Source organism: Cibotium barometz, chromosome 36 (assembly GCF_041138505.1).
Source record: "Cibotium barometz isolate CiBa-2024 chromosome 36, ASM4113850v1, whole genome shotgun sequence".
Lineage (NCBI taxonomy): Eukaryota > Viridiplantae > Streptophyta > Polypodiopsida > Cyatheales > Cibotiaceae > Cibotium > Cibotium barometz.
The window spans coordinates 28,730,669-28,754,276 of record NC_141081.1 but is presented as its reverse complement, the minus strand read 5'-3'; the positions used below and the strand labels follow the sequence as shown (position 1 = coordinate 28,754,276).

The 23,608-nt window shown below is 36.9% G+C and overlaps 1 protein-coding gene across 1 annotated transcript; it reads left to right on the top strand.

Annotated features, from left to right (window-relative positions):
- Positions 1-11,544: 11,544 nt before the first annotated feature.
- LOC147617738 (18.1 kDa class I heat shock protein-like) lies at positions 11,545-12,380 on the top strand. Its single transcript, XM_086775556.1, has 2 exons — positions 11,545-11,882; positions 12,000-12,380. The coding sequence occupies exons 1-2, from the start codon at positions 11,669-11,671 to the stop codon at positions 12,272-12,274; spliced, it is 489 nt and encodes a 162-aa protein (XP_086631682.1). The 5' UTR covers positions 11,545-11,668; the 3' UTR covers positions 12,275-12,380.
- The last annotated feature ends 11,228 nt before the right edge of the window (positions 12,381-23,608 follow it).

Genomic DNA, 23,608 nt, shown 5'->3' with positions numbered 1-23,608 from the left:
AATTATAATTATGATTATAATTATGTTATGTATACATTAATAAATTTTAGTTTAAAAGAGGAGTTCTTATCGTATTTCAATTATGAATATTCTTTTAAAGTTAGAAAATTAAACATTCTCAGAAGTTGCAGTGAAGCTCTGGCAAAATTTTCCAGAAAAAAGATAAATCTTATTTTTATGCATAAATTTAATAAGCAAAAAGAGGAATTCCCATCATATTCTAGGCATAGATATTTTTATGCTAAAAGAATGATTTTTGTTATATTAATGAAAAATACCTTTATAGTATTTATCCATAAATATTTAAATAGAGAAAAGAGGAGTTTTTGTTATATTTATCTATATATATGTACATGCATAAATAAATTTTATGCTAAAAGTGGAGTTTTGAGCATTATTCAATAATCAGAAAAATAAAGAAGATTATGCATAAAAGTGGAGTTTTGAGCATTATTCAATAGTCAGAAAAATAAAAAAGATTATGCATAAATTTTATAGAATCATTCAATTTATGAGAATTATGGAAATGATTCATTTAGATGAATGGATTAGTGTTTATACTAAAAGAGTAAATATGGGTATAATTGATTTTGTAAATTCCATGAGTCTTTTATTCAAAAAGAAGAATATTGAGCATATTTTATTTTGAGAAATTTGAGAAGGAATGTGAAAATACTCATATGAATGCATCGACAAGAAAACATGGATAATTCTTAATAAAAAATAAGAATGATGTGAATAGATATGAATAGATGTAGGAATGATATGAATGGATGTAGGATGATGTGAATGGATGTGAATAGATGTAGGAATGATGTGAATGGATGTAGGATGATGTGGATGGATGTGAATGGATATAGGAATGATTAATGGATATAGGATAATGTGAATGGATGTAGGAAGAATGTGAATGGATGTGAGTGGATGTAGGAAGAATGTGAATGGATGTGAGTGGATGTAGGAATGATGTGAGTGGATGTAAGAATGATTTGAATGGATGTAAGAATGATGTGACATCTTCTTGCCACCTTTGCATGCCACCTCGCACTTGGTGACATTTTTCTTTTCTTGTTTGTTAATAAATATTTTGCAGAGATCTTAGCTAAACAAGAGCATACAAACACACCCGCCACATCATGGAATTGTCACATAAGCCATAATAGTGCCACATGTCAAGAGAATGCCACATGTTATGCATGCATGTGACACATGGCACCTCCTTCCCACCTCCCCATTTTTTTCAAAAATATATTCTTGAAAAAGTTAATTTAGTAATTTAGAGAAATAGAATATAAAATTTTAAATAATAAAATATATATAACTTATTAAATAAAAGAATTTAAAAATACTAATTTTAAAGGATTATATTTTGGAATTAGATCAATAATATTATTTTTAAAGTTTATGTTATTCAATTTAAAAAAATAAAATTTTAAATTTAATATTTCTTCAAAATATTTTGTGTAGAATACACTTTTGAATTAAATTTAAAAAAATACATTATAAAAAAATATAATTTTATAATTATAAAATAAGAGATATATTTATATATAAGAGATATATTTATATATTTAGACTTGTTAATAAATATTATTAATAATATTGATTTTTAAGTGGAAAATAGTTTATCTTTAATTATCTTTATGTTTATCCTAATTATCCAATCAATCTTAGATAGGAAATCCAATGAGATTTGAAGTGGATAACCTATTTTTCCTATATAATCACACATCTCTAGTACTATCCCACACTTATCTCTAGTAATATCTCGTCATTGAGCCTTCATAATTTTTACTCTCTTAGCTTCCTTGAGAATGGGTTCTCAAAGTCGTAGGAGTCAGAAACGTGATAGGACTAGACTCCCCCCTATCCACCAAGTTCAAGAGGAGGAGAGGAAAAGGGTAGCTCTTGAGAGAAAGAGAGAGTAGAGAGCACGTCAACGAGCAGCACCTTCCCTTGGCAATGATCCAAGCCTTGCTCCTCCTCTTCCACTTCCTCTCCCTCCGCCCTTTTCCCCCCCACTACCCCTTAGTTTAGATAATCCACATGAACCCGCCCTTCCTGAGCCCCCTTCTCTTCCACAACATGAACCCACCCCCCTCCTTTGGTGGGCGCCCATTGTGTGGATAGGAAAGAACTATCAAAGTCAGCGGCACATCATCGTGCCCATGCAATCTTCCATTCCTATTTCAAAGACCTCATGCCTTCATCATAGGCATGCGTGCTTGATGCTTTGATCGATCTGCCCAACATGGCCAACTACAGGGCGCTTTCCAACATTGGACGAAGAGAGAGGAGAGCTAGCATGGCGGTGCTACAAAGTGTTCGTCATTCCTATATAGTTAACAAGAAGAGGAACTCTGCGGGCGCTTTGGCTGCTCGACGGGCGATTGTGACAGCCATAAGTAGCTCCCAAATGAAGGGTAAGGTGAGTGCCACATCTTGCATCCTTTCCATAGCACCACATGCACTTAGAGTTGGGTCTATTAGATGACAAAGTTTAGATGCCAATGAGGTTGGTGCTTTGTGGGCGAGTAGTGGTCGTGTAGCTAGGCATGATCGCCTACTAGATGAAACCACTAGAGCCTTGATAGAAAGTTTTTGGGAGGAGAATTGTGGTGCCTCACCATTTTCAAGAAAGCTTTGCATAAGAGAGTGACAAGAGGAGTGTTAATTGAGCACGGTGCTTGCTTTCTTGAAATGACCCAAACAGAGTTATATTCTTAGTTTGTGGCATCGTATCTAGAGCTTAAAATTGGGCAAAGGTCATTTGAGGGGTGTAAGGCTTGGTTTGTGAGGTACTCACGTCAGCGACACATGTTGTTGCTACCATGTTGAGTTCAAACTTTTTTATGATGTGTTCCGTTCTCTTAGTGGACATAGAGAGTTGCCTCGTAGTCCTCGTGATTTCATCCACTCTCTTGTGTGCACGCACGGAGGATGCCCAGTTCCATAGGATCCCTTGTGTGGAGAGAAATTGCACATCATGTGGTTCACTTGCACATCTACAGATGGTAGATCTTGATGCAAGTGACCAAGAGATAGTGCCATGGCAACGTTATGAGTATGTGACACACCAGCTCCAGAGTGGTGGACAGTCCAGGAAGTTGCAGCTCGTGGACAAACATACACCACGTTGTCACTTCATAGCCACATTTAGCGAGCAGATCTATCCCTATATATGGCACAGTCATTGTGCCAAGGAGGATCGTCAATTCCGAGCATGCCTGGTAGAGTTTCCTATTGGTGTGGTCGTCTCTGTGATTGATTTTGTAGAGAACTACACCTTCACACCTTTTCAAGAGATACAATCTGAGTATTACTTCTCAGAGCAGGTAATGGTTATATTTCATTTTTTTTTGTTTGCGCTATATTACTTATTTGATTTTTTTTGTCCTAATCGTCTCTATTGCTTACCTCACCAGGTTGCTATTATGGTCCACATTTCAGTGGATGATGATCGTTCACATGATGCACATTTTGTGCAACACTGTTTTCGTCTCCATGACATTTTTTTACGAGATTGTGGGATCATACGTGGCCAGCGATGGGTTTGGTCGGATGGTTATGGCGCATAGTTCAAGTCATCGACAATTCTATTGGCTCTACGGGTAGTACTTATGGTTCTCTTATATTCGCAATTAAACTAAATTCACTAGAACATCTTAAAGAAAACAATAACTAAGACTTTGTTTCAGTGATTTATAGGTGGCATGTGCAGTCTAGTATCCCAGACTTATGGTTCTCTTATATTCGCAATTAAACTAAAGTCACTAGAACATCTTAAAGAAAACAATAGCTAAGACTTTGTTTCATGGATTTATAGGTGGCATGTGCAGTCTAGTATCCCAGTGATTTGGTCATTCTTTGAGAATGGTCAAGGGACGAGCATTATGGTGCGGGCGCGTGTGTGAAACGTGCCTTGAGGCGTCATGAGCTGCGGCGGCGGGCAGGATGCTGAGCAGTTCAGAGATGCGGGCCACGTAGTCGAGTGGTGCTCCCAACATTTGTATGGGAGTGCAGCATCATCGTATCCCAAACGTGATGCTCGGATTGTCAAGAGATTTTTTTGGCATGTGGAACGAGGTTCGGTGACATCATGCACTTTAGGGTTTGCAAGATGTATGCTCTGGATTTAAGGGTTAGTGAGACAAACAACGAAGATACGCACTTAATTTTAGAGTTGGCGACGGTTGAGATTTGAATTCAGTTTCTCGTTTGAGGTACATAGACGGCTTAGATTTTAAGTCATTACCACGATTGAGATATGTTTGACGGTCGAGATTCATTTAATAAATGGTTGGGATCACATCTTCAAATGTGCGCGAATGGACAGATCAGATTTTGTAGATAAACCTCATTCGAGGTTTTTAAACGGTCTCGATTTCATCTCTGTACCTCGAACGAGATATGTGGACGGATGAGATTGCATCTCTATACCTCAAACGATGTATTTCAATGGTCGAGATTTTATTTAAATATCTCGTTTGAGATATGTGGATGGTGGAGATGGGCTGGTCAAATATGGTGAATGTACATTTGAGCGATGTGCCTAGGGGGATACACCATGGCATTGATGTGGATCCGAGTGGCATGAATATCTCGATCGAGGTAGTGTGGTGGCAGTGACCTATATTGGTGACATGGATGATGACTGGAACCCCGACCTGCTAGCGTGGCATTAGTTGGTATCTCGTTTGAGATATGTCGCTTTAGGTTGGGGAGGCACGTGTCGTGTTTTAATTGATATGGTGATATCATGATAGAGGTACTCCACCCAAGATGCGTGGATGTCCCAATTTTAGAGAGAGTGGACGAAGGTGAGTACCCTCACCTTGCATCCACCCAATGTATTTCCAAACTGTGTTAGGATAGCCCGCAAGCTATGATATTAATTGGATTACTAGTCCACACCATTGTGATCCCATTATAGGAAAATGAATTTTTTTATTTTAGGTTTGTTATGGTGGAGAATTGATCATGAAAGAATGTTGGCTAGCTTCTTGGATGCTTCCTGTAAGAATCCTCCCTCTAGCTTTGGAGATATAAAGGTGTAAGAACCTCCCTTTCAGTTTCTATAATCATCCCCCAATTCAGAATACAAGAAAACATTGTTTTCCCTTGTCTTGGTCTAGAGAATGAAAATGTTATAAAGAGAGATAATACAAATTTGAGATGTTTTTGGATACAAAGTTTCTCCTAAAATCTAAAATGAATTCCCCTCAAACAGAAGTTCAAAAAGAATTTTCCAATGTGCATTAGAAATTAACTGACTATATGTATTGGAGACCTTAGCCTAAGGGTCCACATTTTCAGAAATTTTTTATTAAGGTCCAAATAAGGTTCTAAAGGGCCAATAGGATTAATCCAAGTGTTGGGATGACAAAAATACAAAGAATAAAAGAAAATATCCCAAAAATGAGTAAATGCTCACATAAGATGAAGAGTTGACCAAGTACTGGGTTTATTAGTAAAAAAATCAATTTTCAACACCTCAGTAAGGAACGAAAGGGCTCATGAAGGAGGTGCCTTTTTTTCATCATTGCCTTGCATTTTTAATTCAAAAAATGGGATATTTATATCCCTCCTCTCTCCTGCAAACTGGATCAAAAAGTGAGCCAAATCGCAGAAATTATCCAAAATGGATCAAACTGAAGCTGCAAGCCTCTAGATCCCAGTTGGACTTGGTTAGTGGCCTCCCTCACCTATGAATAGACCCTCATTCCTTTGTATTTTCATCTTTGAGTTGCCAGTATTATCTTTATTTTAGTGTAATTTTATTATCCCTCTATTTTGCCTCTACTTTTGGAAGCTTTGGAGCTTCACAATTCTCCATCCTCTCTTAGAGATTACCCTCCCCAACTTGGTGGCCAAAGCTTTCTTTGTGGGCTTCACTTCTTTCTTTAAATAATCAAGCCAAAAATAAAGGTAAGCCTTAATCCAATGGTTTCTCTATCTTCTCAATGGTTATCTCCTTCCCAACCCCTCTAATGCTTGGGAAGCTTTCAATTAAATGGTTTTTTCTTAAAATCAAGCTTTCCAATGATTCATAATGTTTAAATGGTTTAATTTTAATCTTTATGCTTAATTAGTATTTTTATATTTAAATCTCTCTTTTTGTAAAGATTAATCATCTTTATGGTTAGATCCTTGTTAGAAGGATGGTTCTTAATGATAAACCCATTATCTTAAACAAAACTCTAGGCTTAACAAGCTAGAGAAAAAGATTAGATATTTTTATGATTTTAATATAGTTAATAATGATAAATAATTTCTTTAAGCTTGTTTATGATTAAGAAAAATCATATTAATTTATTTTAAGTTGAAAGAGAGTTATGCTAACATTTTTGGAAATGAGAAATGGATATTTAAGAATATCAAGAGATTTAATTATAATTATGCTTGTAATTATGATTATAATTATAAGTTATGTATACATAAATAAAATTTAGTTTAAAAGAGGAGTTCTTATCATATTTCAATTATGAATATTCATTTAAAGTTCTAAAATTAAATTTTCTCAGAAGTTGCAGCAAAGCTATGGCAAAATTTTCCAGAAAAAAGATAAATCTTATTTTTATGCATAAATTTAATAAAGCAAAAAGAGGAATTCCCATCATATTCTAGGCATAGACATTTTTATGCTAAAAGAATGATTTTTGTTATATTTATGAAAACTCATTTTATAGTATTTTGCATAATTGTTTAAATAGAGAAAGGAGGAATTTTTGTTATATTTATCTATATATATGCACATGCATAAATAAATTTTATTCTAAAAGTGAAGTTTTGAGCATTATTCAATATTCAAAAAAATAAAGAAGATTATGCACAAATTATATAGAATCATTCAATTTATGAGAATTATGGATATTTTTTATTTAGATAAATGGATTAGTGTTTATACTAAAAGAGTAAATATGGGTATAATTGATTATGTAAATTCCATGAATCTTTTATTCAAAAATAAGAATATTGAGCATATTTTATTTTGAAAAATTTGAGAAGGAATGTGAAAACATTCATATGAATGCATCGAGAAAACATGGATAATTCTTAATCAGAAATAGAAATGATGTGAATGGATGTGAATAAATGTAGGAATGATGTGAATGGATGTAGGAATGATGTGAATGGATGTAGGATGATGTGGATGGATGTGAATGGATATAGGAAATATGTGAATAGATGTAGGAATGATGTGAATGAATGTAGGATGATGTGAATGGATGTAGGAATGATGTGAATAGATGTGAGTGGATATAGGAATGATGTGAATGGATGTAAGAATGATGTGAATGGATGTAAGAATGATCTGAATGGATGTAAGTGGATGTAGGAATGATGTGAATGGATATAGGACAATGTAAATGGAATTGGAATGATGCGATGTGAATTGAAGTAGAAGAATGTGGAATGATGAGAAATGACATGGAATGATGTGGAAAGATGGAAGCTTGTCTATGAGACATGTTTTTAAAGATTGTTTTATGTCAAAAATGTTGGGGAAGCATTTTGACTATCTTGTCAAATAAGGTCGTGAGGACCTAAGTGAAAAGATGATGGAGAGTCAATGAAGGACGTCTCACGTGGCAAGATCGGTCGAGGTCTTGTGACTAGCCTCAGTTTGATTAAAATGATGGTGAGCTTCCGATACGGTGGATGAGGGACAAAGGAAGCGGCCTATGAGTGAAGCGTTAGGTGACCTGCGAAGAAGGAACCTAGAGGGTGCTGACCATACGGTGCTTGGGGCTCTAGGTTGGCTCCTATGATACCCACGCGTGCGACGAGGAAGAAAAATGAGTTAGAGCTATTTTCTGAACACGGGCATGGATCTGGTTGATTGGCCTTGCTGGTCTTCAATGGATGAGTTCACAGCTCTTTTTACATGGATCTTGTTGGTTGATCTTGCTGATCTCCAACTGAGAGTCCATATGGTTTTTATGTGATTAAACTCCTAGGTACTATGGGCTAGGAAGAACTATTGAAAAGGCCCCTGAGTGAGCAGGTGGTGAGCGTTCTGGTTGTTTGCCAATAATGCCATAGGTACGCTGAGGAAGCAATGACTTTAATTGGATTCTATGGTTGGAAAGTGGAAAAGTTAGAAATTGGGTCTAGAAGTTGAGCTCATTTCCATTTCATGCTAGAAAAAAACCACTCCCAAGTTGATTTAATTTTCTTTGATTGCCTGATGTGAGTTATAGTAGATAATGGTCTTCTTGCTGTTATGGGCTTGTGTAAAGCTGAAACTTCCTGTCGAAGTCTTCAAACCACTTGGTTTGAGCTCATTTGTCAGAATGGATGAAAAGAGGGAAAAATAGGATAAGTGAGATAATCAAGACTCAAATCAATACTTTATGATTTTGCTAATTTAGCAACCTTAGAGTGTATATATGGCAAAGGGATTATGGTTTGACCTGATACCAATTTGAAATCTAGGTTGGGAGTTGATTACGGTTGATAGAAAAGATTAGACTCAGCATTTTGGTAACACAAATAAGAAGATAATAAAAAGGCAAGATATTTTATCCGACACACACATTTCCATCACATGGGTAGCCTTTAAATGGGATCAAGTACATCATCATAAGCACATGGACTAGCTGAATAACTTGCCTAATATTACCCTAAATCATATAGCATTGACCCCCTTGATTTGAGTCCCATTTAATGCTAATTGAAGACTTTGTGGAATCTCCAGTCCCAATTGTAGTAGGTGCCTAGTTCTAGGGAATCTAGCTTCTAGTCAATGGCTTCTATTCATTTACATCGCTTCATTATATACTTCATTACATCACCATAGTGATATCTTTATAACCTTAGCAAACATTTTGTTCTAAGGTCTATGCTCCCCCTCTTCTTAGAATGTACCCCATCACTCTATTTTAAAACAAATTTGGCTACCTAGATGCTCATGGTTGGTAGGTTAGACACACAATGTTCCTCATGATATAATGAACCTTGTCCCTTGAGGTCAAGTAAAATCTCAAGATATAAGGAGTTGGAAGAGACCCACAAGCAATCCTCATGGTGTATTGGTGGAAATAAAAGGCTTTTCTCTTGAGATTGACACCAATCCCAAGAGCTAGTTTCATAATGATATCAAGAAAAGGTCCAAGATCAAGTGAGTTTATTTCTAAACAACCTGCTGGCTGGGTGGTGAGCCAGAGGCCGTCCCCTCTTGTGGTAATGCCCGTAGCGGCGTTACGGGAATGTAACATTTCCAATGATATGTCACATGAGGGGGTTTTGACAAAATCTTAAAAGGCTTCACGGTGCTACCCATTTTTTGATCTTGCAAAATGGGAATTGGGTTTTCTCAAAACTCCCTAATATGGTCTTTACTTCTTTTCATAAAGAAAAAAATGGTACTATTTATGTACTTGTGAGTACTTTGCTTTTTCTGCATGTCAGGCTAGAGTACCTTTTAGATTTGGCTACGTTGAATGTAATGTTTTATGAAAGAAAATTATTAAAGAAAGATTCTCACATAGGATATTAGTACTCTTGAACGTTTGTACTATTTTGGTCAAATATTATGTACACTGTATCACGCTTTTATCCTGACACGATGGAGCATCGCCATCTTGGGGGAGTGTTGAGATTGTCAAGCTCAACACGAGTTGTCACCCATAATGTACCTAGTAGATTGTTTCACCTTTATACTACTAGCGCGTTTGGTAGTTGAGATGATGGGATCTTTGGCATTAATTCTATAGCTGGACTCCACCTACCTAGTCCAATCGAGTTATAGCATACTTATCCTGCGAGCTCACCTATTTAGCATGTTCACATTATGGACCGCTTGTATATAGTACTCTAGTACTTATGTTGGTTTTCACTTATCTTTTATAGAACTCTTTTGAAAACAAGAAGAAGAAGAAGAAGATTTCAGCCTTCCATCCATTGTTGTGTGAGCATGTGTGTGCTTGCAAGAGCTCAAGCTCTCTCTCCTCCTCCAATCTTTTTCATCCCTGATTGCATGTCTTGAAGGAGCTTATTAAAGGCTAAGGCAATTGGCACCTTCCAAAGTTTCATGCCTTTTCCATGGCGTTGTTTTCTCTTGCTTTGATCTTAGCCTCATCTTCTCTAGACTAGATTGGTTCTCTCTAAGTGGACGTGTGGAGCTATAATAGGGATGGCATGGTTAGCATCTTTGTGGGAGCTACCCTCTTGGATTAGGCATAGACATATCTCAATCCAGCTAACCCTCTTGGTTAGCATCTTTGTGGGAGCTACCCTCTTGGATTAGGCATCGACATATCTCAATCCAGCTAACCCTTAGCAGAGCAAGATCATCTTAGCTGCATCTTCTCTAGACTAGAGTGGTTCTCTCTATGTGGACAAGTGGAGCTATAAGAGGGATGGCATGGTTAGGATCTTTGTGGGAGCTGTCCTCTTGGATTACACAGCAAAGACAAATCTCAATCCAGCTGACCCTTTGTAGTAAGATCACCAACAAATATCCCGGATTACGTCCTACAAGTCCCATGTATTACCTAGAAGATTTAGGATATCTTAGCATCCTTCTCATTCTTCACAAAAAGGACAATCCAAGTTGCTCTCAACCAAGCCCATCAAGAGATTGGTCTCTTTCTCCGGTCAGCTTCCTGAGAGTGAAAAGGGGCCTTTCAAGAGTTTTACATCTTTATGCCAACACAATGCCTAGATCGAGACTAGTCTTGAAGGCACTGAAGAGAGGTGAGGTTGCGTCTAATGTGGACGCCACTTGCATTGCTCTTGAGGCAGTAGAGCAGTAAAGGGTGGAGTACAAATACCATGTAAGAGTTTCCTTTTGCTCCCAAGTAAGGGACAAAGTCTCCCAAGATTTCCTTGTAGCATCAGGCCTCTACTTCCATTATGAGTTGTGAGAGAGTCTAGTCCACAAGAACATTTGTTGAGGGCCGTCAAAAGGGCCCTCTAAGATAATTCGTAGAATTATTTTCTCATGCCACCGTGGAAATGTTTAGTAGGGTCATATCCTGTGATTTTGTCAAAAAGTCTCATTTCATGTACATCCTCCCTCTTTTTTACATTTATGATGCATGCTAACCAAAGCCCTGGAGGATTGTGTTGGCATACGTGGGGCCAAACTTATATCAAACCTCAAGTACATCTCAAGGGGACGTTGTTTATTCCATGTACCTTGCCAAGCCCAAGATGACACAACACTGTACGTTTTTTAATGATATTTATGGATGTAATATTATATACTCATTTGAGACCATAATCTTGACAAAGTGACCTGCTCATCAAGTTGGGGCAAGAGAAAATTCTGAAAATTAAAAGGTTTTACTACCACAACCCTTAAAAATTCGCCTACCTTCAACTCAAATTTCAAAATGTAATTTTCAAAAATCTGAAGTTGGATTTACACTAAACCCCAGTTTTTTTGGAGCACTTAGGAGGAACCCTTGCGAAAATTAGAGGCTTCTAGAACCCTCGGAAAGGAATGTTCGGGAAGCAGGTAGTAGCTCCAAGAAGGCCCTCCTCCGCTACTACTACGTTTATAATAAACCTCCACAGAGCGACTCTCCTCATCTCATCGCATCTCAATTCGCGCGCCCCCCTCACAGCGGCTACACTCTCTCTCTCTCTCTCTCTCTCTCTCTCTCTCTGCTGCCTTCCTCTGCCCTCACAGCAGTTACCAGTACAGTAGAAGGAAGAAATGGCCCTCTCTTTGTTCGGCCGCAGCAGATCAGGCGAAGATCCCTTCGACTCCCTGCTCTTCGATTCGCTCGCCTTCCCGTCTTTCTCTTCCTCTCTGCGCGCCAGCTTCCCGGAGCACCCCAGCTTCGCCCGGGACGTGGCTGCGGTGGCTAATACGCAGGTGGACTGGAAGGAGACCTCGGATTCCCACATCTTCAAGGCCAACCTGCCTGGTAAGAATATCGCCCCCCCGCCCCTTTCCCCCTTCCTCCTCCGTCTCTTTTATCGGAATTGACTGCTCGAATATTCGCATGAGCAAAGTAGTGTGCCCCCGTGTGTGTGCTCTGCAGGTCTGGCCAAGGAGGACGTGAAGGTGCAGGTGGAAGACGGGCGCGTGCTGCAGATCAGCGGCGAGCGCAAGAAGGAGGAGACGGCCTCCTCGGACAGGTGGCACCGCGTAGAGCGGGCGCAGGGCAGCTTCCTTCGACGGTTCCGCCTCCCCGACAACGCCAAGGGGGAGGAGGTGAAGGCGGCCATGGAGAACGGCGTGCTCACCGTCACCGTCCCCAAAGTGCCCCCGCCGGAGCCCAAGTCTGCCGTCAGAAGTGTCCAGATCTCCGGCTGAGAGAAATCGTTCAAAGACTCTCTCTCTCTCTCTCTCTGTGTGGCTATGTATGTGGTCGAGTGATGGTCGTCATGTGTGTTTATATTACAGGGGATGTGTAGTAGAGGGACCGTTCTTGTAAAAGTTTTTTTTTAAAAAAAATAAAGGAATGTATGACAACTTCTCTTTTTAAAGGATTGGAAGCCTTTGTCGATAATGTCTATCTAGCTTAGCTTGTTCAACATCACGGACATGTATGATCATTTGTTTTGCTGATGTTTAAAGCATATATGAATGAGGAGAGAGAGATAGTGAGAGGATGGGTTATATGGATGAAGTGGTACATTAAAGGCTATTATACTTGCCATGCCACAAAATTTTGAGGAGTTGTCGTCGTCGCTATCTCCAAAGTTGTCATAAATATGCAATGGACCTAACTTCCATCAATAATATGATGCTGATCTTGGAAGTAGCGATCTATCTTTGATGTAGACGACGTCAAATTTAAGTAACTCTTCTTATGTCATAGCAAAACCTAGAAGGTGCACTTGGATTGTTCCCAAAGTGAGCGTAGTTGATCTTCTCTTAGTGGGTGTTTTTCCTTGCCAATCCATTCAATGTACACTCCTTAATGACCTCATACCATTGTTTGGTACGAGTCTCAGTAGTCCATCTTCGCTAGAGGTTGTTTTGTTTGGGCTTTTTTTTTTTGCATCTTCTTACCTATGTGGTAGTAGATATTTATTATTTCCTGAAAGCTCAAAGTTTCCTTGGGTACCCAATTGTGTAGGCATGGTACACATGGATCTCCTTGGTCTTCATGGTAGTATACACATGATTCTCCTTGTTGTGACTCCTCCCTCTCTTTTTATTTGCACAATGTATCTCTTGGTATAGCAACCACAAAAAATGTAAGCCCAAGGATATACCACCTGCGAGTCAACATGTTTCCCTTTAGTACACATTTGTCTTAGTTTAGTTTTGTATACCACCATACACATTTGTCTTAGTTTAGTGTTGTGTAGCACAATATGATGGCTCTTTTATTTGTCGCGTACTAATTAGTACATTTTAAGTGTACACAAGGCTTGTATATGGATGAGATGGTACTCTATAGGTTATTTTTGTACTTGCCTCTTAGCCGTGCCACGAAAATTTGAGTTATCATCATCTCCAAGTTGTGATAGTTATCCCTTGGATGTAACTCCCATGCGTATAATAATGATTTGGAAGTAGATATCTTTGATGGAGAGGTGGTGTTTTAGTCATTTGTTGAAATAACTCTCAATATTTCATTGTCTATAACACAAGCTGCATCAAAGGTTCTTCCTCTCTATTAACACAAGTATAAGATTTGTTGATCTTCTCTTCACAGGTGCGTTTCTTTGGCAATCTAAGCTTTGTGGTGCATGTATTCCTTTGAGCTGATAATATCATTTAGTATTAGTCTCATTAGGCATTGTTGGTGGCTAAAGGTAGTTGTTTGGGATTCCTTGGCATTTTCTTACCTATGTGGTAGCTATTAATTATTTCTTGAGAGGTCTTAGGACATTCTCATCAGTCATTTGTGATGCTTGAACATTGTATCGTTGTGATCAAGGATTATAATAATGATTCGTATACTTAATAACGGATATGAATAGGTATGATGAACATCCTAAGGTTTAACACTCCATTTTACCTAAACCCCATTCGACTACCCTTTAAAGGAAGCTTGTATTTAAACCAATTGTATGCACCAAAAGAAAGCCCTTCACTTATTATGCAAAAGCTTTAGGTGACCATCTTGTCATAAGACTCCTCAAAGGCGAGGGCTACTCTATCCATGAAAGAATAAAAGAAGATATCAATAAAATAATAAAAGAAGAACTTTAGCATGTTGTTGTGGTGGGTATCCAGCATGGGGAGGAAAATCTAGTTGTTTACTGTATAAAAGTGAAGCAAAAGAAAAAAAAAGCCATTCCCTCTGGCATTTCATCATCCTACAAAGAAAAAGTGAGTTTGATTAACGTTTCTATCTCATGCAAGTCAAAGTTGCATATCTTCTTATTTCTATACAAATACTATAAGATAAATCAAGCAAAATGGCATAAATTAGGATTTGAATTCATTAGAAAGATGGTTCTCTCCACAAAGATGGTCATGTTGAAGTGTGGATCTAGTTTCCTTCTTTCATTCAAGCTTTCCCTTTGAGCTTCTAAATGTGGGATGCCAACAGTTGGAGTGACAACACAATTCATCTTTATCAATTCCAAGCTGATTCTAAAAACTTTAAGAGCTTGGAAATGGGGAAAAAAATTTTACAACCTTGTAGAAACACTCCTTTCACAAACAAGTGAATTGTTATGTGTTTTCTCGTATTGGCATAAAAGTTGACGAAAGATAGAGGCCAATCTCTAGCCTTCACTTTTCGCCTTTGTTCAAGTGATAATGGAAATTGAAGGAGGGATATAGATAATTGAAGGATGTATTTCCAAACTATGTGTTAGGATAGCCCGCAAGCTACGATATTAATTGGATTACTAGTCTACACCATTGTGATCCCATTATAGGAAAATGAATTTTTTTATTTTAGGTTTGTTATGGTGGAGAATTGATCATTAATGAATGTTGGCTAGCTTCTTGGATGCTTCCTGTAAGGTTCCTCCCTCGAGATTTGAAGATATAAAGGTGTAAGTACCTTCCCTTTAGTTTCTGTAATCATCCCCCAATTCAGAGTACAAGAAAACATTGTTTTCCCTTGTTTTGGCCCAGAGAGAGAAAATGTTATAGAGAGAGATAATACAAATTTGAGATATTTTTGGATACAAAATTTCTCCTAAAATCTAAGATGAATTTCCCTGAAACAGAAGTTCAAAGAAAAATTTTCTAATGTGTATTAGAAATTAACTGAATATATGTATTGGAGATCTTAGCCTAAGGGTCCACATTTTCGGAAACTTTCGATTAAGGTTCAAATAAGGTTCTAAAGGGCCAATAGGATTAATCCAAGTGTTGGGATAACAAAAATACAAAGAATAAAATAAAATACCCAAAAAATGAGTAAATGCTCACATAAGATGAAGAGTTGACCAAGTACTGGGTTTATTACTTAAAAATTAAGGTTTATTAGTAAAATAAATCAATTTTTGACACCTTAGTAAGGAAGGAAAGGGCTCATGAAGAAGGCGCCTTTTTTTCATCATTACCCTGCATTTTTAATTCAAAAATTGAGATATTTATATCTCTCCTCCCTCCGCAAACTGGATCAAAAAGTGAGCCAAACTGGTCCACAAATTATCCAAAATAGGTCAAACTGAAGCTGGAAGCCCCTAGATTCCAGTTGGACTTGGTAAGTGGCCTCCCTCACCTATAAAAAGACCCTTATTCCTTTGTATTTTCATCTTTGAGTACATGCCATTATTATCTTCATTTTAGTGTAATTCTATTATCCCTCTATTTTGCCTCTACTTTTGGAAGCTTTGGAGTTTCACAATTCTCCATCCTCTCTTGGAGATTACCCTCCCCAACTTGGTGGACAAAGCTTTCCTTGTGGGCTTCACTTCTTTCTTTAAAGAATCAAGCCAAAATCAAAGGTAAGCTTTAATCCAATGGTTTTTCCATCTTCTCAATGGTTATCTCCTTCCCAACCCCTCTAATGCTTGGGAGGCTTTCAATTAAATGGTTTTTTCTTGAAATCAAACTTTCTAATGATTCATAATGTTTAAATGGTTTAATTCTAATCTTTATGCTTAATTAGTATTTTTATATTTAAATCTCTCTTTTTGGAAAGATTAATCATCTTTATGGTTAGATCCTTGTTAGAAGGATGGCTCTTAATGATAAACCCATTATCTTAAACAAAACTCTAGGCTTGACAAGCTAGAAAAAAAGATTAGATATTTTTATAATTTTAATATAGTTAAAAATGATGATTAATTTCTTTAAGCTTGTTTATGATTAATAAAATCATATTAAATTATTTTAAGTTGAAGATGGTTATGCTAAATTTTTTGGAAATGAGGAATGGATATCTAAGAATAGTCAAGAGATGTAATTATAATTATGCTTGTAATTATGATTATAATTATGTTATGTATACATAAATATATTTTAGTTTAAAAGAGGAGTTCTTATCGTATTTCAATTATGAATATTCTTTTAAAGTTAGAAAATTAAACATTCTCAGAAGTTGCAGCGAAGCTATGGCAAAATTTTCCAGAAAAAAGATAAATCTTATTTTTATGCATAAATTTAATAAGCAAAAAGAGGAATTTCCATCATATTCATCTTATTTTTATGCATAAATTTAATAAGCAAAAAGAGAAATTCCCATCATATTCTAGGCATAGATATTTTTTATGCTAAAAGAATGATTTTTATTATATTAATGAAAAATACTTTTATAGTATTTATCCCCATAAATATTTAAATAGAGAAAAGAGGAGTTTTTGTTATAAAGGAAGCTTGTGTATAAACCAATTGTATGCACCAAAAGAAACCCGTTCACTTATTGTGCAAAAGCTATAGGTGACCATCTTGTCATAAGACTCCTCAAAGGCGAGGGCTACTCTATCCGTGAAAGACTAAAAGAAGATATATCAATAAAATAATAAAAGAAGAACTTTAGCATGTTGTTGTGGTGGTGGGGAGGAAAATCTAGTTGTTTACTGTATAAAAGTGAAGCAAAAGAAAAAAAAAAGCCATTCCCTACAGCATTTCATCATCCTACAAAGAAAAAGTAAGTGTGATTAACGTTTCTATCTCATGCAAGTCAAAGTTGCATATCTTCTTATTTTTATACAAATACTATAAGATAAATCAAGCAAAATGGCATAAATTAGGATTTGAATTCATTAGAAAGATGGTTCTCTCGACAAAGATGGTCATGTTGAAGTGTGGATCTAGTTTCCTCCTTTCATTCAAGCTTTCCTTTTGAGCTTCTAAATGTGGGATGCCAACAGTTGGAGTGACAACACAATTCATCTTTATCAATTCCAAGTTGATTCTAAAAACTTTAAGAACTTGGAAATGGGGAATAAAAATTTACAACCTTGTAAAAACACTCCTTTCACAAACAAGTGAATTGTTATGTGTTTTCTAGTATTGGCATGAAAGTTGACAAAAGATAGAGGCCAATCTCTAGCCTTCACTTTTCGCCTTTGTTCAAGTGATAATGGAAATTGAAGGAGGGGTATAGATAATTGAAGGATGTATTTCCAAACTATGTGTTAGGATAGGCCGCAAGCTATGATATTAATTGGATTACTAGTCCACACCATTGTGATCCCATTATAGGAAAATGAAATTTTTTATTTTAGGTTTGTTATGGTGGAGAACTGATTATGAATGAATGTTGACTAGCTTCTTGGATGCTTCCTGTAAGGTTCCTCCCTCGAGCTTTGGAGATATAAAGGTGTAAGTACCTTCCCTTTAGTTTCTGTAATCATCCCCCAATTCAGAGTACAAGAAAACATTGTTTTCCCTTGTTTTGGCCTAGAGAGTGAAAATGTTATAAAGAGAGATAATACAAATTTGAGATATTTTTGGATACAAAGTTTCTCCTAAAATCTAAGATGAATTTCCCTGAAACAGAAGTTCAAAAAATAATTTTCTAATGTGTATTAGAAAGTAACTGAATATATGTATTGGAGATCTTAGCCTAAGGGTCCACATTTTCAGAAACTTTCGATTAAGTTCCAAATAAGGTTCTAAAGGGCCAATAGGATTAATCCAAGTGTTGGGATAACAAAAATACAAAGAATAAAATAAAATACCCCAAAAATGAGTAAATGCTCACATAAGATGAAGAGTTGACCAAGTACTGGGTTTATTACTTAAAAATTAAGGTTTATTAGTAAAATAAATCAATTTTTGACACCTCAGTAAGGAAGGAAAGGGCTCATGAAGGAGGCGCCTTTTTTTCATCATTGCCTTGCATTTTTAATTCAAAAAATGAGATATTTATATCTCTCCTCCCTCCGTAAACTGGATCAAAAAGTGAGCCAAACTGGTCCACAAATTATCCAAAATAGGTCAAACTGAAGCCTTCCTCACCTATAAATAGACCCTCATTCCTTTGTATTTTCATCTTTGAGTAATTACATGCCAGTATTATCTTCATTTCAGTGTAATTACATGCCAGTATTATCTTCATTTCAGTGTAATTACATGCCAGTATTATCTTCATTTTAGTGTAATTCTATTATCTCTCTATTTTGCCTCTACTTTTGGAAGCTTTGGAGTTTCACAATTCTCCATCCTCTCTTGGAGATTACCCTCCCCAACTTGGTGGCCAAAGCTTTCTTTGTGGGCTTCACTTCTTTCTTTAAAGAATCAAAGGTAAGCCTTAATCCAATAGTTTTTTTATCTTCTCAAGTGTTATCTCCTTCCCAACCCCTCTAATGCTTGGGAGGCTTTCAATTAAATGGTTTTTTCTTGAAATCAAGCTTTCTAATGATTCATAATGTTTAAATGGTTTATTTCTAATCTTTATGCTTAATTAGTATTTTTATATTTAAATCTCTCTTTTTGGAAAGATTAATCATCTTTATGGTTAGATCCTTGTTAGAAGGATGGTTCTTAATGATAAACCTATTATCTTAAACAAAACTCTAGGCTTGACAAGCTAGAGAAAAAGATTAGATATTTTTATGATTTTAATATAGTTAACAATGATGATTAATTTCTTTAAGCTTATTTATGATTAATAAAATCATAATAATTTATTTTAGGTTGAAGATGATTATGCTAAATTTTTTGGAAATGAGGAATGGATATTTAAGAATAATCAAGAGATGTAATTATAATTATGATTATAATTATGTTATGTATACATAAATAGATTTGAGTTTAAAAGAGGAGTTCTTATCGTATTTCAATTATGAATATTCTTTTAAAGTTAGAAAATTAAACATTCTCAGAAGTTGTAGTGAAGCTATGGCAAAATTTTTCAAAAAAAAGATAAATCTTATTTTAATGCATAAATTTAATAAGCAAAAAGAGGAATTCCCATCATATTCTAGGCATACACATTTTTATGCTAAAAGAATGATTTTTGTTATATTAATGAAAAATACTTTTATAGTATTTATTCATAAATATTTAAATAGAGAAAAGAGGAGTTTTTGTTATATTTATCTATATATATGTACATGCATAAATAAATTTTATGCTAAAAGTGGAGTTTTGAGCATTATTCAATACTCAAAAAAATAAAGAAGATTATGCATAAATTTTATAGAATCATTCAATTTATGAGAATTATGGAAATGATTCATTTAGATGAATGGATTAGTGTTTATACTAAAAGAGTGAATATGGGTATAATTGATTTTGTAAATTCCATGAATCTTTTATTCAAAAAGAAGAATATTGAGCATATTTTATTTTGAGAAATTTGAGAAGGAATGTGAAAATATTCATATGAATGCATCGAGAAAACATGGATAATTCTTAATCAGAAATAAGAATGATGTGAATGGATGTGAATAGATGTAGGAATGATATGAATGGATGTAGGATGATGTGAATGGATGTGAATAGATGTAGGAATGACGTGAATGGATGTAGGATGATGTGGATGGATATAGGAATGATTAATGGATGTAGGGTGATGTGAATGGATGTAGGAATAATGTGAATGGATGTGAGTGGATGTAGAAATGATGTGAATGGATGTGAGTGGATGTAGGAATGATGTGAGCAGATGTAAAAATGATTTGAATGGATGTAAGAATGATGTGAATGGATGTGACATCTTCTCGCCACCTCGCACTTGGTGACATGGCATGCCACATCATGGAATTATCACATAAGCCATAATAGTGCCACATGTCAAGAGAATGCCACGTGTTATGCATGCATGTGACACGTGGCACCTCCTTCCCACCTCCCCATTTTTTTTCAAAAACATATTTTTGAAAAAGTTAATTTAGTAATTTAGAGAAATAGAATATAAAATTTTAAATAATAAAATATATATAACTTATTAAATAAAAGAATTTAAAAACACTAATTTTAAAGGATTATATTTTAGAATTAGATCAATAATATTATTTTTAAAGTTTATGTTATTTAGTTTAAAAAAAATTAAATTTAATATTTCTTGAAAATATTTTATGTAGAATACACTTTTGAATTAAATTTAAAAAAGACACATTATAAAAAAATATAATTTTATAATTTTAAAATAAAAGATATATTTATATATCTAGTAATGATAAATATTTAGACTTATTAATAAATATTATTAATAATATTGATTTTTAAGTAAAAAATAGTTTATCTTTAATTATCTTTATGTTTATCTTAATTATCCAATCAATCTTAGATAGGAAATCCAATGAGATTTGAAGTGGATAACCTATTTTTCCTATATAATCACATATCTCTAGTACTATCCCACACTTATCTCTAGTACTATCCCGTCATTGAGCCTTCATAATTTTTTCTCTCTTAGCTTCCTTGAGAATGGGTTCTTAAAGTCATAGGAGTCAGAAACGTGATAGGACTAGACTCCCCCCCGTCCACCAAGTTCAAGAGGAGGAGAGGAAAAGGGTAGCTCTTGAGAGAAAGAGAGAGTAGAGAGCACATCAACGAGCAGCACCTTCCCTTGGCAATGATCCAAGCCTTGCTCCTCCTCTTCCACTTCCTCTCCCTCCGCCCTTTCCCCCCTCACTACCCCTTAGTTTAGATAATCCACATGAACCCGCCCTTCCTAAGCCCCCTTCTCTTCCACAACATGAACCCACCCCCCTCCTTTGGTGGGCGCCCATCGTGTGGATAGGAAAGAACTATCAAAGTCAGCGGAACATCATCGTGCCCATGCAATCTTCCATTCCTATGTCAAAGACCTCACGCCTTCATCACAGGCATGCGTGCTTGATGCTTTGATCGATCTGCCCAACATGGCCAACTACAGGGCGCTTTCCAGCATTGGACGAAGAGAGAGGAGAGCTAGCATGGCGGTGCTACAAAGTGTTCGTCATTCCTATATAGTTCACAAGAAGAGGAACTCTACGGATGCTTTAGCTGTTCGACGGGCGATTGTGATAGCCATAAGTAGCTCCCAAATGAAGGGTAAGGTGAGTGCCACATCTTGCATCCTTTCCATAGCACCACATGCACTTAGAGTTGGGTCTATTAGATGACAAAGTTTAGATGCCAATGAGGTTGGTGCTTTGTGGGCGAGTAGTGGTCGTGTAGCTAGGCATGATCGCCTACTAGATGAAACCACTAGAGCCTTGATAGAAAGTTTTTGGGAGGAGAATTGTCGAGCCTCACGATTTTCAAGAAAGCTTTGCGTAAGAGAGTGACAAGAGGAGTGTTCATTCAGCACGGTGCTTGCTTTCTTGAAATGACCCAAACAGAGTTGTATTCTCAGTTTGTGGCATCGTATCGAGAGCTTAAAATTGGGCAAAGGTCATTTGAGGGGTGTTAGCCTTGGTTTGTGAGGTACTCACGTCAACGTGACACATGTCGCTACCATGTTGAGTTCAAACTTTTTTATGATGTGTTCCGTTCTCTTAGTGGACATAGAGAGTTGCCTCGTAGTCCTCGTGATTTCATCTACTCTCTTGTGTGCACGCACGGAGGATGCCCAGTTCCATAGGATCCCTTGTGTGGAGAGAAATTGCACACATCATGTGGTTCACTTGCACATCTACAGATGGTAGATCTTGATGCAAGTGACCAAGAGATAGTGCCATGGCAACGTTATGAGTACGTGACACACCAGCTCCAGAGTGGTGGACAGTTCAAGAAGTTGCAGCTCGTGGACAAACATACATCACGTTGTCACTTCATAGCCACATTTAGCGAGCAGATCTATCCCTATATACGGCACAGTCATTGTGCCAAGTGGCAGGATCATCAGTTCCGAGCATGCCTGGTAGAGTTTCCTATTGGTGTGGTCGTCTCTGTGATTGAATTTGTAGAGAACTACACCTTCACACCTTTTCAAGAGATACAATCTGAGTATTACTTCTCAGAGCAGGGTAATGGTTATATTTCATAAATTTTTTTTTGTTTGAGCTATATTACTTATTTGATTTTTTTTGTCCTAATCATCTCTATTGCTTACCTCACCAGGTTGCTATTATGGTCCACATTTCAGTGGATGATGATCGTTCACATGATGCACATTTTGTGCAACACTGTTTTCGTCTCCATGACATTTTTTTACGAGATTGTGGGATCATACGTGGCCAGCGATGGGTTTGGTTGGATGGTTATGGCACACAGTTCAAGTCGTCGACAATTCTATTGGCTCTACGGGTAGTACTTATGGTTCTCTTATAATTAAACTAAATTCACTAGAACATCTTAAAGAAAACAATAACTAAGACTTTGTTTCATGGATTTATAGGTGGCATGTGCAGTCTAGTATCCCAGTGATTTGGTCATTCTTTGAGACTGGTCACAGGAAGGGAGAGTGTGAAACGTGCCTTGAGGCGTCATGAGCTGCAGCGGCAGGATGCTGAGCAGTTCAGAGATGCGGGCCATGTAGTCGAGTGGTGCTCCCAACATTTGTGTGGGAGTGCAGCATCATCGTATCCCAAACGTGATGCTCGGATTGTCAAGAGATTTTTTTGGCATGTGGATGGTAGCATGATTGACCGTAGAGCCTCCCATGATTGTGACACAGTACCTGGCACCTTGGGCTTACATTCGATCAGGAGCACGTGCATGGCGGTCCCCACAATTTACACACGACGGTTTGCATGCTTCTGTGGAGCATGTATGGATGGCAATTGGTCACATTGTGCCTCGAGAGGATGGGCAGATGCATGGATATAGAAATTCCTCTCTCCCGAGCATCCTTCACATCCACAGTGTTGTCCGATGAACACACACGTCCTGCGTTCATGGTCAGCTATGATGACCTGACAGATTTACTACAGGAGGGTGATGTATTTGCTATTATTGCTTGGTGAGGGAAATAGCGAGGGAGTAGACTACTATCTGATGAGTTGCACTAAGCCAAAGTGCATCCTTAACTAGGATACAGTGGATGATCATGGGTTTTCTTTTAACGCCCATAGCATGATTGTGGCAGACTGGTTCTACCAGCAGATTCGACTTCATCGCGGGGGAGTCTTGAGTTCCAGTAGTGGAAGTGGGAGCTAGAGGCATTTCAGTTCTCTCATCTAGTGGTTGCTACCAGGCTCACTCTTGATCGAGGTACAGAGCCAAAAACACAGTTCTCGTCCTTGTTTTCGGCTTCGAGTGGATGACCATGAGAGCATTCTAGAGAAGTTGAGAGCTAGAGATAGTGCTGCTGAGTGACTAAACTTAGACTAGCTGGGTTAGCTCACTTACAGTGTATTTAGATTTTTTGGGAGTGACTAATCTCAGAATAGCTGGGGTAGCTCA

What these genes read in the sequence shown, in the direction of transcription:
- LOC147617738 (XM_086775556.1), top strand. Translation starts at nt 11,669, where the DNA reads ATGGCCCTCTCTTTGTTCGGCCGCAGCAGATCAGGCGAAGATCCCTTC. An exon ending in CTTCAAGGCCAACCTGCCTG is followed by an intron (nt 11,883 to 11,999) that starts GTAAGAATATCG and finishes TGTGCTCTGCAG; the next exon opens with GTCTGGCCAAGGAGGACGTG.